At 36.3% G+C, this 17,283-nt stretch overlaps 3 protein-coding genes across 5 annotated transcripts in view; 2 read left to right on the top strand and 1 right to left on the bottom strand.

The window, feature by feature from the left end:
- The window catches only part of Oamb (Octopamine receptor in mushroom bodies), a 265,798-nt gene that overhangs the window by 102,745 nt on the left and 145,770 nt on the right, over positions 1-17,283 (bottom strand). The window lies entirely within an intron of this gene.
- Ublcp1 (Ubiquitin-like domain-containing C-terminal domain phosphatase 1) lies at positions 7,593-9,350 on the top strand. The gene is made up of 2 exons (XM_003701393.3): positions 7,593-7,944; positions 8,176-9,350. Exons 1-2 carry the CDS (start codon positions 7,785-7,787, stop codon positions 9,012-9,014), a joined length of 999 nt encoding a protein of 332 aa, XP_003701441.1. The 5' UTR covers positions 7,593-7,784; the 3' UTR covers positions 9,015-9,350.
- sp3 (phosphatidylinositide phosphatase spermathreecae) lies at positions 9,605-16,949 on the top strand. 3 transcript variants are annotated; one of them, XM_012280897.2, is made up of 13 exons: positions 9,605-9,830; positions 10,235-10,611; positions 10,679-10,942; positions 11,017-11,171; positions 11,246-11,418; positions 11,482-11,674; positions 11,749-12,076; positions 12,180-12,250; positions 12,492-12,716; positions 13,032-13,253; positions 13,322-13,635; positions 13,699-13,908; positions 13,983-16,949. In XM_012280897.2, exons 1-13 carry the CDS (start codon positions 9,734-9,736, stop codon positions 14,951-14,953), a joined length of 3,600 nt encoding a protein of 1,199 aa, XP_012136287.1. In that variant the 5' UTR covers positions 9,605-9,733; the 3' UTR covers positions 14,954-16,949. The 3 variants fall into 3 exon arrangements, with proteins under 3 accessions (XP_012136287.1, XP_012136288.1, XP_076394669.1); XM_012280898.2 differs by lacking the exon at positions 12,492-12,716 and having other exon boundaries at positions 9,606-9,830; XM_076538554.1 differs by lacking the exon at positions 9,605-9,830 and having other exon boundaries at positions 10,496-10,611; positions 10,839-10,942.

Below are 17,283 nucleotides of genomic sequence, written 5' to 3' on the forward strand. Positions count from 1 at the left end.
GTGTTTAACGACGATGCTTCACCGTCGAGAATAATTCACGGACTTCGATGGATTTTGCAGAGTTATCAAACACGGAAGGAACGGTGCATATTTAACCGGTTCGATTTCCGTTCAATATTTACTCTGCATGTCACTAGCGGCTATCAAAATATTGGTCGTCACGTTTTGGCAAACGATCCTTCGATTGTTTTAAACAGCACGTCGAACAATGACCATTCGTGTTCGACTAACAGTTAAGAATACATAAGGTTTCGTGTCCCTTTTGAACATCGGATATCATCTAATCTGAATCTCGTAAAAAGAAACATTCTAATGGGAGAAAATTGCACGTTTGATGCTGCATTATTAAAATGGCTTCTGATGCTCGGTATCAAACTCGTTGCATCATTCATCTCGGTTCAATTTTTAATATAAAAAAGTTAGACTGGAATTTTTTAAATAAGGTAGTTAAACCTTTTATCGATCAAGGAATATTTGAAAGTTGGACAAGTGCAGAGATGAGAAGATGGCTCGCGGAAATATCATGACCCCCCTTTTAATATATGACTATTAATATTGCGGGGACGTTTTAATTGCAAATATCCCATTGCGAGCCAAACGAAGTGGAAATTTGGAAAATGGGGCACTGCGAATTTCTAACTTGGGAATTGAATAGTTGGAAATTTTAGCATTTGCGTGTTTGGAAATTAGGGGAATTGAAAGCATGGAAATTTGGAAATTAGGAGTTGGAAATTAAGTATTTAGAAAATTGGGAATTTAGGAATTTTAGGGTGTGGGAATTTGGGTGTGTAGGAACTTGCAAATTTAGGAATTTGGAAATGTAGGAACTTACAAATTTAGGAATTTGGGTGTGTAGGAACTTGCAAATTTAGGAATTTTAGAGTGTGGGAATTTGGGTGTGTAGGAACTTGCAAATTTAGGAATTTGGAAATGTAGGAACTTACAAATTTAGGAATTTGGGTGTGCAGGAACTTGCAAATTTAGGAATTTGTGAATGTAGGAATTTAGAATTTGAGGAATTGAGGACTTGAAGAATTTAGGGCTTTGAAAATTTAGAAATTCAGGAATTTGGGAAATTAGATATTTAGGAGTGTGGGAATTTAAGAATTAGAAAATAAGAAAACTTCGAAACTTACAAAATTAAAGATGTAGTAACTCAAAAATTGAGAAATTAAATTTACAAAAAAAAAAAATGAGAACCCTAAAAGCTTGCAAATTCGCAAATCTGAAAATCTGTGAGTTTCACAAGATACATGAGATCCCCACACCTGGCACTATAAGGGCAAGTCCATATTTCGTGGGGTACCATCCCGGTCCCCAGTTATGGCACCGTTTATCACACGGTACCAGCCCGAATATAAAAAACCCTTAACGGGGTCACCTTTAAAACTCTGCACCGTTAAAAGCCGTCTTGCACAACTTGCCATCTCTGCACACTAAACACACTCAAGCTCGTAAGAAACATTTTGCAAACTGCCACTCACCGATGCAGAGGAAGAGTGCCGCGAAGAAAATCGGCGGGAAAAGCCTCGAGGAGGAAAACATTCTGTCGACCGGTACCTGGCTGGTACTGCGAGAAGAAGTCCGTCAAGACGAGATACTTCCGGTAGCCAGGAGCCGCCCAGAGGGGCGGGACAAAACGGAGCCCCTCCGAAACGAAAAAACAGAAAGAAAAAAGGCACTTGGTGCACCGACTTTCGAAATTCTCCTCGATCTTCGTTGCGATCACGCAGATTCTCGGTTTAACGATCACGATTCGACCGAGAGATCCAGGAACAATCTTCGTGTTTCTTCTAGTTTTTTATTTGCGAATTGTTTGTAGTGTTCGCACGAGTTTACGTAGTTTGTCGGTGAAAATTTCGACGATTTAGTGCGAGGGTGCACGAGTTCGATCGCGAGCGACGTTTGATTGCGGGGCTACGAAAAGGCGCGTCCTCACGCGTACGTCTGGTGCGGCGACGCCGTCGGACTGACTTTCTACGTTACCTGCAGCAGTGGCGACGCGGCGTCGCGCGGCGTCGAGCGGCACAGCGCGTCGTCGCGCGCGCTTATCGCCCGCACCTGTGTTAACCCCGTGATTTTCGACCATGTGTGCGTGCACTCCCGCGACCAAATTCCCTCTGATACCCTTTCGCTACTATCCTTCCGCCGATCGTCGCATCTCCGGCTTTCCTCTAATCAGAAAACCGACTGCAACGAAGAGTGTTCCAATTCTTCGCGTTTAGTGCTTATAGTATCGCTTTCTCATTTACGTAAAAATTTCACGTCAGAAATAGTGTTCTTCGCAAAGTTCAAATAGTGCTGTTAACGCGTAAGCAAGACTGTGATAATTTGTATAATATCGTGATATGCAAGGTATTGTGATATGCAAGGTATCGTGATGTATATGTAAGGTATAGTTTACTGTGATACATTCTACACACCGTTTCCATAAGCTATTTAGAGCTAAAATGTGCACTGTATTTTTTGTTAAACTTGTTAATCGGAGAGTTAAATTTGGTAATGTCGATAATCCAATAAGCGCTCTAATTTTAACGCTGTGACCGCCCACGGTCTCTTACAACAGAGCAGCGCAAATACGCAATATTTAGCACCGATTTTGTAACGCATTATCGAATGAAGTTTTTTAATTATCATTTTATCGGTTTCCAGCAGAGATTTCCCCGTGTATCGGCTTTGCGCAGCCGCGGATAGAGCGTCCTTTGTTCCCGTATCAGCACAGGAATTCCAATGGAATTATTGTGAAGCTTGTAAAAACAACGAACCGTTCTAGAAGTTGTTGATTAAAAAAATCAGCGACATCGACCGTGTTATCACGTGACCTTTCGGCCTCTTTGAGATATTTATTAAATTTTATAACGTCCGTTAACTCGGTATTAATAATAATTCTGTTGAGAAATTAACCCTTTGCAGTCGAAGATATTTGACTGTTTACAAACAGCAACTTTAAAATTTAGTTAAAAAGTTAAATGAATTTTCTTGAGGTTATTAATAATTTCCACTGTTGTTTGTTTCACTATGTTTATACATCACATGTGTCATATAGAATCAGATAAAAAATGCTTATTTAAAATTATCGTATTAAATATAATTTTTACTGTGAGTCACCTCTCGAGCGCAAAGGGTTGAATGAATTTTCTTGAGGTTATTATTTCTTTACTAATAATTTCCACTGTTGTTTGTTTCACTATGTTTATACATCACATGTGTCATATAGAATCAGTTAAAAAATGCTTATTCAAAATTGTCGTATTAAATATAATTTTTACTGTGAGACCTCTCGAGCGCAAAGGGTTGAATGAATTTTCTTGAGGTTATTATTTCTTTACTAATAATTTCCACTGTTGTTTGTTTCACTATGTTCATACATCACACATGTCATGTTATAGAATCAGATAAAAAATGCTTATTTAAAATTATCGTATTAAATATAATAGTAACTGTGAGTCACCTCTCGAGCGCAAAGGATTAACAGCTCCAAATAAATAAACTAGTAAAAAAGCAATGACTTGTAACAAAAAAATGAAGTTTAAAACAATGGATTTTCGGTGAAAGAGCAAAATTCGATAATTTATCCTCTTCAATGCACAACAGTTAGAAATGGATTTAATTTTCCTGTTCGCGTTTACATATCGAGTTGCATCGCCGTTATTGCAGTGCGCATTCACGGTGCAGTTATCGGTATGCATGGTGTGCATACACTATGCGCGACTATGCATTATACGCAGACAACATTGTGTCGTCCGGTATCAATCATGGGATTTCCTGCATGTGAACGTGGTCACAGATTTCTGTGTTCGATGCATATCGAATTTCGATCGATTTCTGTAACACCCCTTTTTTATGAGAAGCATAACTAATCGTCAATTGCAATTAACGCTTGACAACGATTGATTTATACGCTTTACGACTATTTAACATTCCGTTACGTTTTAAACCTGACACGTTATTGCTCGTACATGAAATTGATGGAACAACTCTTGTTAAATTAAATTTATAATCATTTAACTGTGAATAACAATCTGAATCGTGACTTTTTTCATTTTCTTCCTACATTTGTTTAATACTGCCTACAATAAGGTTCTGTTCCAATGTTAGAAATTTCTGGACACGTAATAACGATAATTTTACTTTATTATCTAACAGGAAAGTATTTATCATGTTATCGTTGAATAAATTCAAGTCCAACAGGAAAACATTTGCAGTCGAGATTATTTACATATCAGTTAATTATAAAATAATTTAGATATCTTCCTTATGTATCAAGTATCCATAGAACATAAACAAATTCTATATATAATAACATCAACGTGATAAACTCTCAACACATATAACACAATGTTCAATTTCTTACTAACAACACTTATAGCTATCTACATTGACCTCCATCAAGATGAAGAATTAACGTGTGTACAAATTTATGTTTAGTCATTTGCTTATTTATTTTTTGACCTCATTTTATACGCTGGTAGGTTTAGTGTTAAAAAATAGTTAAATAAAAATGACGAGGTTGAACCCATCATGAACTTCTCTGGTTTTATTGTATCGCTCGTAAATGATTCACGTAGGGGTAAGTATCGAGCCAGTCAATCAGAAATCGAGGAGCTCGTTAACGATGAACGATCGAACGTATTTAATGAAAGTTCACTTTTCTCGCAGCGGGCTAATTAACGGATCAGTTCGGCCGCCATGAATATTCCAGCGAACGAGAAATATTTTTGCACCGCGCCGGTGACGAAACCTCGGTCAATGTTTGCGAACGGACTATTTGATCAAGCAAATTCGTCGAATTCGGCCCGCCAATGTAATTAATTCGCGGCAAGACGAAGGACCCGTCTGTGTTTCGGCCGCAAAAATTCGTCGGTTTCTCGCTTGCTCGAGCAAACGTATGTGCGAGCAGAAATTCAATTGGCACAAAGCCCTTTGTGGAACGACAGCGTCTTTGTTTCGCCATTTTTCGTGACACTTCCTTGCGCGATAATTTGACAACTAACCCTTTGTCTGTCTGCTCTCAGAGCGAAGGACATTATTAATCTTACGTTGTATTCATTCGTGTATCAATTTATATATTCATTCATGTATCAATACGGTTCTTCTGTCAATTGGAAACAAAAATATCTCTTACTCGCCATGCAAGAAACTGCTCGTTCAACGCAACTTAATTCCGACCAGTACACTCATGTCTAAATTTAATACAACCGCAAGAAGCTAATAATAACTGTATGACCTACAATCTCTATTGCGTTCTACAGCCAGCAACAGAAATTATAAATTAAGTCCCAAATATTATTGTATCAACTCGCTATTATAACTGCGCTGTTACATGTATTATTACTGCTCGCAACACTGTTACATCAATAACCTTATCGTCGTTTCACTATAAATACTGTACGCGATAATTCATGCAATAAATATTTTTTCGAGAGAACATATAAGTTGAAACGTAAGTTAACAGGGCAATTTCGCGTGGAAAGGATGTATGTATTTTGCAAGGGGAGTTCGTGTTCTCCTGAAATAAACAACGGTACGCATTATTAAAGAATCGCAGCTGTGCATTACGGGATGCAGTCACGAGATCCCTGGCAAAAAGAAGCAGTATTCGAGCGATATCTTTTTCCGATCGAAGGTTTCGAACGTTAACGACACGGTGAAACGCGAACGATGGCGCACAGATGTCGCAGACTTTTGTTAAAAATTAATACCGTTACCTATGACTTGTTGGAAACGTTTTAATTGTCGTTTACAATTGAAACATTATATTAATCTATGCACTGATATCGTGGCTAGTCAAAATATAGTATCCTTCCTGAAGGAATACATTATCGACTATTATACCTATCTACATTCACACAGAATCATTAATGGATTACGCTCATTAGCATTAAATCATTCTGCTTGGCGCTTTGACTGTGGACCATCTGGACGCCAGAGGCGTAATGTATATGGTTTGCGTTACAATAGTAATTGCTAGCTTCAAACATTCTACACTTTCAAAGCATCGCCTTCACGATTCATACATTTATTGATTCAACGATCATACAATGATCGTAATTTTGAACTACTGCGATAAAAATGCGTGTAAGACAATTAGCAGGCCATTCGGCGCGATTCAAAGGAATTTAACGAGTACAGAATCGTCCAGGCGAGAAATCAGGGGTAAGTTGGTCGTGAAGGAAGGGGGTGTTGCCAGAGGTTCGGTCAGCTCTGAAAGAACCTTCCCTCTCCTGTTTGCCAGGGATTTTTCTCTCGATCCAACGATAGAGGGAGGAGGGGTCAGCGCCGCTTCCTTTCGGCTTTTTTTAACGCGATCCAATTCCGTTCTTTTAATTGGAAGCAGATATAAGTCGGCGGCCATGTGGGTCAGAACGGAGGGGTTAAATAAAGGAGAGAATAGGAGCTCGCGATAAGTTCACCGACAGAAAGGGACGAGGGCTGTTGCTGTTTGTTGGAATGCTGCGAGGCATTTCGCCGTAGAATTCTATAGGAGCCTCTCAAAGTAGCATCGAGTGTGCCGTTGCATTCACGATCCCCTTCTTTTCTCGCTTCCTTCCCTCCAATCGATCATCCCCCTCGACTATGTCTCGTTTCTTCTATTACCTTTCTTTCCATCCCTCGTGTAGACACCGGCTTCTACCGTGAAACAAGTATGTTCGAAACATTCGAGACGATCAGATTCAAGACCGTCGAGCTTCTTTATTTAAGAACTTCGGATTAAGTAAACTGAAAGTTACCAGACTTTCTTTTTACCTTTCTATGAAAACCTTTGTACATTAATCATGCCGAGAAGTTTGGACAGCAGAAGCACACGAATGAACTTCTACGGAAATTGACTAACAAGCCCAGGTATATTGCAACGTTGACACCAAGATGCAATTACCGAACGCACACCGACAATCGTAATGTTTAGATTGCTACGGAAAGGCTAATGTGTCTACGCGCAAACAGACACTGGACCCTGTTTGCTAGACAATTTAGGACATGGACTCAAGGAAGAGAGCCTCGAGTGTGCTTTCTGTTCGGATGCGCTCTGTTTAGAGTGCTTTGTCTCGCTTTCGAGGTGCACTATTTCAAAACAAATGAAAATAGTGCGAGTAATTACTAATTGTACATAACGTTTATCCTCCTTCTTACCCAAAAAGTTCTTTAAGATTTTCCTAGTCTTTACAGTACTCTTCAGTTTTAGTAACTTTCTAGAATTTTTATGAGATCAGAATTTCTGTGATTTTCTGACGATCATACTAGGGACGGTGATCGAAGCACTTGCGAGAAACGATCACAGAAGAAATTGAATTTATCGACGCGATGTGCATAGTTTGCGAGAGGAGGCGCTTCAGTATGACCCAAGCCGGTAAATTACCGATTGTACCATCTACTCAGTTCCATATTTAACCGTAAGATATCGCTGGCACTCTCTTCTGAAAGCGCGAAATTATACGAAATTGTAGAAATATAAAAATAACTCCAGCACAATACTTTCGTGTAATTAATTATTTAACGATACAATTGTCAGTATTATTGATGTACTAATTAAAATATAACTTCGCAAATACGATATGAATTGTTGAGGTGGTAACACTGCCTGGAGAATTATCCAGAAACGCCACCCGGAGGAAGGAGAAGTTTCGCGTTGCAATATCGACACAAAGGTGTATTGTGTATCACAATTATTGACGGTATTATCAGGTATTATAGTGTACGTTCACTGTACAATGTGATTGTACACGCTCGTGTATTTCGTATTGTCTATCGTTTGGTGTCGCGTCATTGTATTTTCGAAAATAAAAATGGAGCATGTAGGAAAGATTACCATAGTATGGGGTCGACAGAAGATCGAAATCCCAGACGTAGATCTTGGTGATACTGTGCGAGGTCTGAAAGAACGAATACACAAGGAAACTGGGATACTTCCGGAACGTCAGAAGCTTCTGAACGTCAAAACCAAAGGTTATGTTTTGAACTGTTCTCACGGTCCTTCACCCTTTATTGTCTTTTTTAGTATAATGTAGATACTTAACTTGTTACCAATGTACATTAAAATTATCTTTGAACAACTATCTCGTTTTTAATTTACTACCAATGATATTTTGAAATCTGTTTATTTAGGAGACTAGTCAGACTTACTGTTAGATTTAATTAAAGTTCCTAAAGTGTCTATAGTATCTTTCTTTCCACCAGACAAAGCATCTCAAGATGAGGAGATCTTACGAAACTTGGGTATGAAACCCGGCTTTAAGCTCATGTTGATGGGTTCTCGCGAGGAGGATATTGCCGAAGCTCGTCATGCACCGAAGAATATGCCTGATGTGATTAATGATTTCAAGGTCGAAGAGGAAGAGATAGAAATTGAGAATGTGAAAATCTGTATGTTTCAAATTCAATGTAGAATCAATTTTTACAAGTTTGTAGAGTTGAATCCGTTCAGAGAAGGAAAGAAATTATTGGTACTCGACATAGACTATACAATCTTTGATAACAAGTCAACAGCAGAAACTGGTGCAGAATTAATGCGGCCTTTCCTTCACCAGTTTCTGACATGGGCTTATCTTTACTATGACATAGTGATTTGGTCTGCAACCAGTATGAAATGGATCAATGAAAAGATGAAGGTACTCGGGGTTTCTAATAACCAACATTATAAAATAGCTTGTCACCTTGATTCAAATGCTATGATCAATGTTCACACGTCAAAATATGGTACAATCATGGCAAAACCTCTTGCCGTCATATGGGGAAAATATAAGCAGTTCTCTGCTAAGAACACTATAATGTTTGATGACATTAGGAGAAACTTCATTATGAATCCACAATCAGGACTGAAAATAAAGCCATTCCGGCATGCACACATTACTAGAAGAAAAGACAGGGAGCTAGTGAGATTGTCTCATTATTTGACACTGATAGCTAAAGTTGATGACTTTGAAACTTTAAATCACAGAAAATGGCAAGAATATATCATTGAGAAGACTAAAGAGGAGAAGAGAAATTTTGAAGAAAATGAAGGAAGGAGCAAGTAAATCTTTTTCCACTGTGTTAAATATTTGTTAAATTTTATCACTTCTTTCCACTTCGTATAAGGATAAGTCTAAACTTCATCATCAATTATCATAAATATAATGCAAGGATCTAAATTCTATATAAAGAAGAACTTGTAAAAAGAGGATACATCTCTCAAATATTCTTCCATGAATGATAACTATAATATTAATAATAATGTTAACTAATCATTATTCGCATATTTTCACACGCTTCTTTGTATTTATGATGTACTTATCAGTTATATTGTGAAACATATATAAAGTATGTAATCACAAATTATCGAAATAAAACCTTATGTATTTCAAGTAATGAAATGTTTGTTTTTCATTCACTTTTCATTTCGTTAATTTTGTAAAAATTTGTAAATTTCCGAATCCTGATTTTATCTCCCACCCGATACCGAATGAATTCTTTTCGTATTCGAGCCACAGCTCGAGTACTCGACATATGAAATTATCCGTAAATCCTAAGATAAAGATATGAAAATGATTAGTTATGTAAATATAATTCATTTTGTATTTATCCGATCGCCATCTATACTTTGATCGAAAGTAGGTATAGTCAGCGAAATTCAGTTCATTGTTAGCCTCACGTACGAGCAAAATGGCGAGGTGTCCGTCATAGGTGGACGAACGTCGGAAGAGTTGACGTTACTCATGCTGCGTAGAAATCATTGTTTCTCGGAAAAATTAAAAGCATGGAATTGTTCCGTACTGACACTCATTTCATTTTCGTGAAAGAAAGGCATAGCCTGTGGTGTGACAAGTTTACAGGAGAATTTTCTGCTAAATCGGGTGGGTATACACAGGAACGTTTAACAAAAGTGCATACAAAGTTCTGTCAAACATAACACTGTGCAATTCTTTGTTTCTTATTCTGATATCTAAACTTGTTAACTTGCTGTGGATCACAATTTAGGAAACGTCATGTTACTTTATTTCATAAATCCGTTTTTTTTTTGGTAACATTTAATATGTCAGAATTATTATATTAACTCGTAATTAAATTAATGTTGTTAAAATAATGACAAGCCGAGGGAATACCTTTAATGGTAGTCGCCCGTATATAGTTTCACAATAGATATAGTTCATGAATTATGTAAATATGTGAAAGTTATTTTTCAGCTGATAGAATCAAAGAAAACATAATATGGTTTAAGATTTTATAAAAGATTTACATGATGGAAATTGTTTCATAGATTGGGAATGGGCTTCACCAAAAGATTTAGAATGTCTTGGAATATTTTATGGAATAGTTGGAAAAATAGAACAGCCTTCTGTTCTGGAACCACGCTTAATGTTGATCAAAGAGATTTCACCAGCTGGAGAACTATATGGAGGTCACATTGTATATAAGATCAAATCTATAGCATTTTTGCATTTTGGCACAGAAAATAATGATATTGGACTTCTGCCATGTAAGAAACATCAAAATTTGCCAAAGAAAAAAAGTCAAGGTGGTTTGTTCGATGTACCACAGAAAGCAGCCTTTGCTAAAACATGGGGAACCATTAAAAGTGCAACAAACACTATAAAGAACACGACTCAACAAGCAGCTGCCCTTGCAACATCTCAGGTATATCACTTTAATTTAACACAAATGACAAAGGATACAATCAAACTATTAATCAAAATATTTATAGGTAAAATCTACGGTATCTAAAAGAAACATTGTTAAAGACAAGGAGAGATTTGAAAGGAGAATTTTGGAAGAATTGAACAAAATTTTTACAGAAACTGATTCCTTTTATTTCTGTCAAACCGGTGACATTACTAATAGTTTACAGAGACTTTGCATTGCAGAGTCACAACAGAATGAAGAAGAATTGAATAGACCACTTTGGCAAAGAGTGGATGACAGGTTTTTTTGGAACAAGCACATGTTACAAGATATAATAAATCTAAAAGTTAGGATCTTCCTCAATTATATTTATTTATATTGTAACATACGTGTTGTTTAGAAAGCATTTTATTTCTGTAGACAGACAAAGCAACTTGTTGGATATTGCCAGTAATTCAGGGATATGTGCAAATAGAAAAATGCAAGGTAGAAGTAGGTATTGATGAACAACCTCAACATGAAACCTTTAACTTAGCAATTATATCTAGAAGAAGTAGGTTTCGTGCAGGCACGAGGTAACTACTTATTTATATTTACTTTTCTATTCTATTTACGTGGAAACAAAACACTTTCTTTTATTGTTATAAAGATATAAACGTCGTGGTGTCGATGACGAAGGAAAATGCGCAAACTATGTCGAAACAGAACAACTAGTTTGGTATCATGATCACCAAGTATCTTTCGTACAAGTAAGAGGTAGTGTACCTGTGTATTGGTCTCAACCTGGCTATAAATATAAGCCGCCACCACGTATCGATAAAGGTAATTAAACAAAGATATTTTCATTAAAATTCGTTGTATCGATAATATTTTGTAATATTTTAGACGAAGCAGAAACGCAGGTAGCGTTTGAAAAGCACTTTCACGAAGAACTCGATTTATATGGCCCAATCTGTATTGTGAATCTCGTAGAGCAAACAGGCAAAGAGAAGATCATTTGGGAAGCTTATAGTAATCATGTTCTTAATTACGATCATCCTGACATAACGTATACGAGTTTTGATTTCCACGAGTATTGGTAAGCATCTGGGGAAGGTTTGAAATACTTTGAATGTTGAATTGTTGCTAAATGTTCTTTTCTATCTAACACAGTCGAGGAATGCATTTTGAAAATGTGTCTATTCTGGTCAATGCATTAGCTACAGTATTGACAGAGATGAAGTATTGTTGGCGCGATAAGCAAGGCACAATTTGCATGCAGAAGGGAGTGTTTCGGGTGAATTGCATAGATTGTTTAGATAGAACGAACGTGGTGCAAACCGCTTTGGGTAAAGCCGTGATGGAAATGCAGTTTTCGAAGCTAGGTCTAATACCACCAGACGGAACGTTACCGACGAACATCAGACAAACGTTTCAATTGCTTTGGGCCAATAATGGCGACATTATCAGTAAACAGTATGCTGGTACAAACGCTCTGAAGGTTCGTACTTTGTACCAACTCGATAATTTTACGAATAACCTTGCGAGCAATTTTAATTGAAACCCTAGGAACTTCTGTCATACTGGTTTCTTATTGATTATAGGGAGATTATACAAGAACGGGGGAAAGAAAATTTACTGGGTTAATGAAAGATGGCATGAATTCTGCGAACAGGTACAATTGGACAGCAATTAAAATACTGTGTCCTACGTTGTCATAGAACACTATTCTCATTCACTTATCCCACACGATACGTCATTTTAGATTTATTAATCATTATTCGGACCACTTCACGAATACACGTTCTGTGGACATTGTAATTATTTATTTTAAAAACAATTCACAATCACTACTTGAATAATTATATGTCTGTACGTGCATAAATCCTTGACACTATCCTTTCATTTTCCCATAGATATTTTCAACAACACTTTCTGGATGACATACGTCAAGCGGCAATAGATGCCATGCTAGGGAAACCTATCGATGTTAATCAACTGAATACCGATTGGTCACAATATTTGCGCATCCTAGATTATTGCTGCCTTGAGTTGATTCCCGCGAAACCACCAAATATAGAGCTTCAACTTGCTACTTATCCTGACTTTCTTTGTGCCAGTGCTATGTATAATTTAGCAAGGTTCGTTCTTGGTTGCGTCCTTAAAAGATTCAACTCGACGAAATACGAATAAAGTTATTGTTTATTTATGTATTAAATAAACAGCAGGATAACAGAACTACGACTTCACTTATTATAACGAATCCGATTTTGCTTTGCACGAACAAATTTCGGTTGCATGATAGGCGCTTGACTTACAGTTTGATTTTAATCCTGAAAACCCCAATTTCTCTTACCCTTCTATCTTTGTTACCACTACTACTTCGTTTTCTCTTTTTATTACATCGTTTATAATTTTCACGCAGATATTCAGAAGTTTTTTATTTCTTTTTACAGATATTATTTAAATCGTTTCAAGGATGTTTATAGACAAGCCACGATCGATATGATGTTAGGAAATTCTGTAAGCGAGGAAGTGTTTCAAGAGCGTACCGAGGAGGAAGACAATGCTGCCACTGCGATTCATGTGAAACTGCTAATAGAAGATTGCAAGAAACTACTTATACCAGATCCAGAAATCATTCTAGGCAGTTGGGGTCTTATCGATGCTGATCCTGTGTACGTCACATGTTCTAATTTTTAATAATGAAAATAGTTTCTTTTTCTGATTAAATATTTTTCAACAGAACTGGCGATCCAACGGAAACAGAAATGGATACTATTTTAATATTGACACGAGACAGTTACTATGTTGCCGACTATGATGATCAGATTGATAAAGTGACAAACTACCAAAGAGTTCCACTGGAAGATATTATATTAATCGAATTTGGCCAGCCTGAAAGTTCAATCTCTCTCTTTAAGAATAAGCATTTCTATTGCATTAGAATAAATTATAAGATGGCCAATGAGTATGGCTACTTCCACATGTTCCGCAGTACAAATCTTCGGTTTTTTAATAACATGGCCGTTGTCGTGAAAACCGAAGAAGAAAGTATAGGTATGATTATAAGTTTTGTGCAACCTTGACTTTTGGAATCTGACGTATCATTATATGTTGCAGAATCGTTAAAAGCAATCTGTGAAGCTATTTCAGTAGCAACGGAAATAGCGGGTTTACCAAAGATTACTGTAGCAATGAACGTCACGTTGGACAGACGAAAGAGTAAGTTAGTCAACAGTAGAGGATCTACTGGTCTTCTGGATATATCATCATTTCCAGAATTGACCAGAAACGTTTCAGAAACACAGTTATTAGCCCTTAAAAGTGCAGGTAAAAAACTTTTATCAGCATCAAGTTTCATTTTCAAATCCAAACGAGTAATCTACAAAATGCCATGATTGCAGGAACGAAAGCTTTAAGCAACATGTCAGAGCAATTTAGCAAATTAAATAAGTTAAGTCATAGCTTTAGTGCCAGGAAGCCGATAGATTTAGCTAGAAGCATCGGGAGGAAGACTGACGCTCCGTCGAAACCTACATTTACCGTTGGCAATAGGGATATATCTGGCAATGTACAAGGGAAACATCACAGTAGCAGTAGCAGTAGCGACGATGAAGATACAAAGATTCCACCTGTTCCTTTAGAAAAGCCAGACAACTTCAGACATGATAAGAATCTAATGGAAGCGTACACTCCATCTATTGGTATCATAATGGGTGTAAAAAATGCAGACGTAGTAGAAAACGACAAGAACAACGAATCTCATAATTTATCGATAAGACCGAATAAATTGTCTGAGCAGAGCTCCATCGGAGAAGCATTGGCAGTTCCACAGTCTGGCTCTGGAACAAGCACTCTAAGTGCTTCTCCGCAAAGGACCGTAGCAACTACGCCGGAAATAAATGTAACTGAGCCCTTAATGGAAGACAATGAGAGGTTGGTTCCACCAACGTCGTTGAATCTCTCCAAAAATATTAGTCACTCAACGGGAGAAGTCGATAGCAAATTAATACTCAGCAACATAAATAGCAACATGCTGCAGACAGATAGCAGGATTCAAGATAAGAAGAGATCAACATCTGAACAAGATCTAACTCTGAATATTACATCCTCTCAGAGCGAATCTGCTTTGAAGTCGATAAAAACAAACATTACTAATGTTACAAGTCCAGTGGCAGCTACTGCCAAAGATATTCTATCGCCTTTCTCGAAATTCGCTAAAGGAATGCAAAATTTAGGAGCAAACTTGGATCCTAGAAAGTTGAAGTCAGGGCAGGTGGGACTGCTGAAGAATCTTTCAGATCATCACATGGAACAACGTCAAAAGTTACAAGAGAGATGGGGTTCGTGTCAATCTAAGCTAATTGCTTTATAAAGTTTTTGAGAATAGTTTACAATCTATGTGTCTGATAGAGTGAACGTAATACACAGCAGAAGCCAAACGATTACAACACGAGTGCATTAGATAGCATAATAGAAATGAGGATACATTTTTCTGAGTGAACTTTACATTTAGCATTTCCTGAGCATAGTGTCGTAAGAGAATCATGTTTTTATTGTAATCTCAGTGCACACGTCTAACACATTTTATTCTTTTGAACTTGAATTACTGCCAACTTGCTAAAATATTGTGCAAAGAGAGAGTTGTTAACTTTACGAGATCCTTTCGATACGTTCATATTGAAAATTACTTCTCAAAAGTACAATGTGGTCAATATTCAATCTACAGAAATCTATTGGTGTATCTATTTACAAATTTTCTATTATTCTATATTGATGGGAAACGATTTGCTCTTGACGCCTAAACGAACTGTCTATTCGTAAAATGCTTTTGGCGTATTTATACAAAAGTTTTCATCGCGACAGCCTTTGTATGGACTTTACGAAACCAGAATCCTAGAAATGCATTTAGATGCTAGAAATCGGAATTGTGACTTTACCAAAATGCGTATGCTTGTACGATGAAATTTAAATCCAGCATTCTTTGAAAGCTCCAGTACTTGCTGCATAATGATATTTTCCTGCTCTTACACATAATTTTATTTACATGTAATATAAGTTATACTTTTCATTTTGTATAAATATTTAGACCCATGTGTATTTGTATATTTATAAATATGACCCATTAGCTGAAAATCTATTTATGCAGCAAGTTCAATCGAAGAAGCTTCGTAGTCAATTATGTATATATGAGAAATGATTTTAAATGTAGTTTAACGAATAATATGAACTGACGCGAAAGTATAGGCAAGATGAGTTACGACAAAAAGGAGCGTTGGTTTTTAGATAGGTGTACGACACAGAGACTAGTACTGATAATTATGTATTAGTAAATTGGGGAGTGAAGAAATAGCAACCGAATCATTAGAACTACTATAACATGGAAACTGATATAAGTTTGAGAGTTATTTTGGATATATGTACAACACAAACGTGCTTCGTTCAAAATGTTATATTCCTTTTCATATAGAATTCCAATTGAAACATACAAGTGATTCCAAAAAAAGAAACAAAAAAATCACAGTATTCGTACATATACATAGTTGCAGTATTATGTATATTATAGTTAACTGAATATTTAAAAAGAAATGCATCATAAAAGGTACACATTGTTATTTAATATGCTATATAACGATTTAGACCAAACGATATGAGTTATGACATTATATAGATAGTTAAACTCTTGTATATATTGGTGATTTAAATTTAATTATAGTACTTTAAATATTTCATAGTTGCACAGACATGTGGTAGAATTATTACAAATAAGGTTTCTAGTGAATGTTTTTTCCCAATTGCAAATGGATAGTCTGTGATATAATCTAGCAGAATAAACACAGCCTGAAGTAACAGAAAAAAAGTAAAAATAAAATTAAATGGTGTGTTGGTTCTGTAGATCATTTAGGAATGCTTTAAAGTATACAGAAGACAGCATTGTTTTTACTGCTTTAGTAAAATTTATTGTAAGAGATTTATGTTTGTTCGTTCATCTTAGGTAAATCAGCTTATTTTTTTAATGTAACTCTAACTACTTATGAAATATTTATTTATTGATACAGTATTATAACTATTATTAAAAAAAAATGGAATCTATATTTTTGTTCCTTTTTTCATATTTAAGACATTGTATGGTCCAATTAAAGTTGAACACTCGAATATTATGACGTATATATATTGTCTGTATTTTTACAATAGCACATTATAAACAATCATGACAAACAACGCACGAAGATGTTTAATAGCCTGTAGAGGCTTAAATTGCCTTATATATTAGCAGTTACATTTTTGAAAACATATGTATACATGTGATAAAGCAAGCAACATAGCAATTGTAGTAAAAGAAAGTTATAATAAAATGCAATGAATTAAAATTAATGCATTCCTTTCTTGCCTGAATGAAATTCAACAAAACGAGGGAAAATGAGAAAGCTAGTAACATCTTAGTATGTTATTTGCTATTATGAATAAAAACATGTTTATTACTCACATAAACGCAGCGATACGTGAAACAGCAGTGGCTCTGCAGTTCTTCTATTAATTTAGACACAAGAACGAATCAATTATAACAATTAATTAGCACTACGGACACATTCGACGCGCACCGGTAACTCTCGAATACTATTCAAATTCGTTTCGATAATGCCACGCTTAGAGCAGTATCGATTGTTGCAAATGGCGGTTGATTTGAAAATTAAATTCTATCGA

Source organism: Megachile rotundata, chromosome 13 (genome assembly GCF_050947335.1).
Source record: "Megachile rotundata isolate GNS110a chromosome 13, iyMegRotu1, whole genome shotgun sequence".
NCBI classification, from domain to species: domain Eukaryota; kingdom Metazoa; phylum Arthropoda; class Insecta; order Hymenoptera; family Megachilidae; genus Megachile; species Megachile rotundata.

Excerpts from the sequence above, each read along its gene's own strand:
- Ublcp1 (XM_003701393.3), top strand. The coding sequence starts at position 7,785 with ATGGAGCATGTAGGAAAGATTACCATAGTATGGGGTCGACAGAAGATC. Across the intron at positions 7,945-8,175 it reads TCTGAACGTCAAAACCAAAG|ACAAAGCATCTCAAGATGAG; the intron begins GTTATGTTTTGA and ends TCTTTCCACCAG.
- sp3 (XM_012280897.2), top strand. The coding sequence starts at position 9,734 with ATGGAATTGTTCCGTACTGACACTCATTTCATTTTCGTGAAAGAAAGG. Across the intron at positions 11,172-11,245 it reads AGGTTTCGTGCAGGCACGAG|ATATAAACGTCGTGGTGTCG; the intron begins GTAACTACTTAT and ends ATTGTTATAAAG. Across the intron at positions 12,077-12,179 it reads CTGGTACAAACGCTCTGAAG|GGAGATTATACAAGAACGGG; the intron begins GTTCGTACTTTG and ends TATTGATTATAG.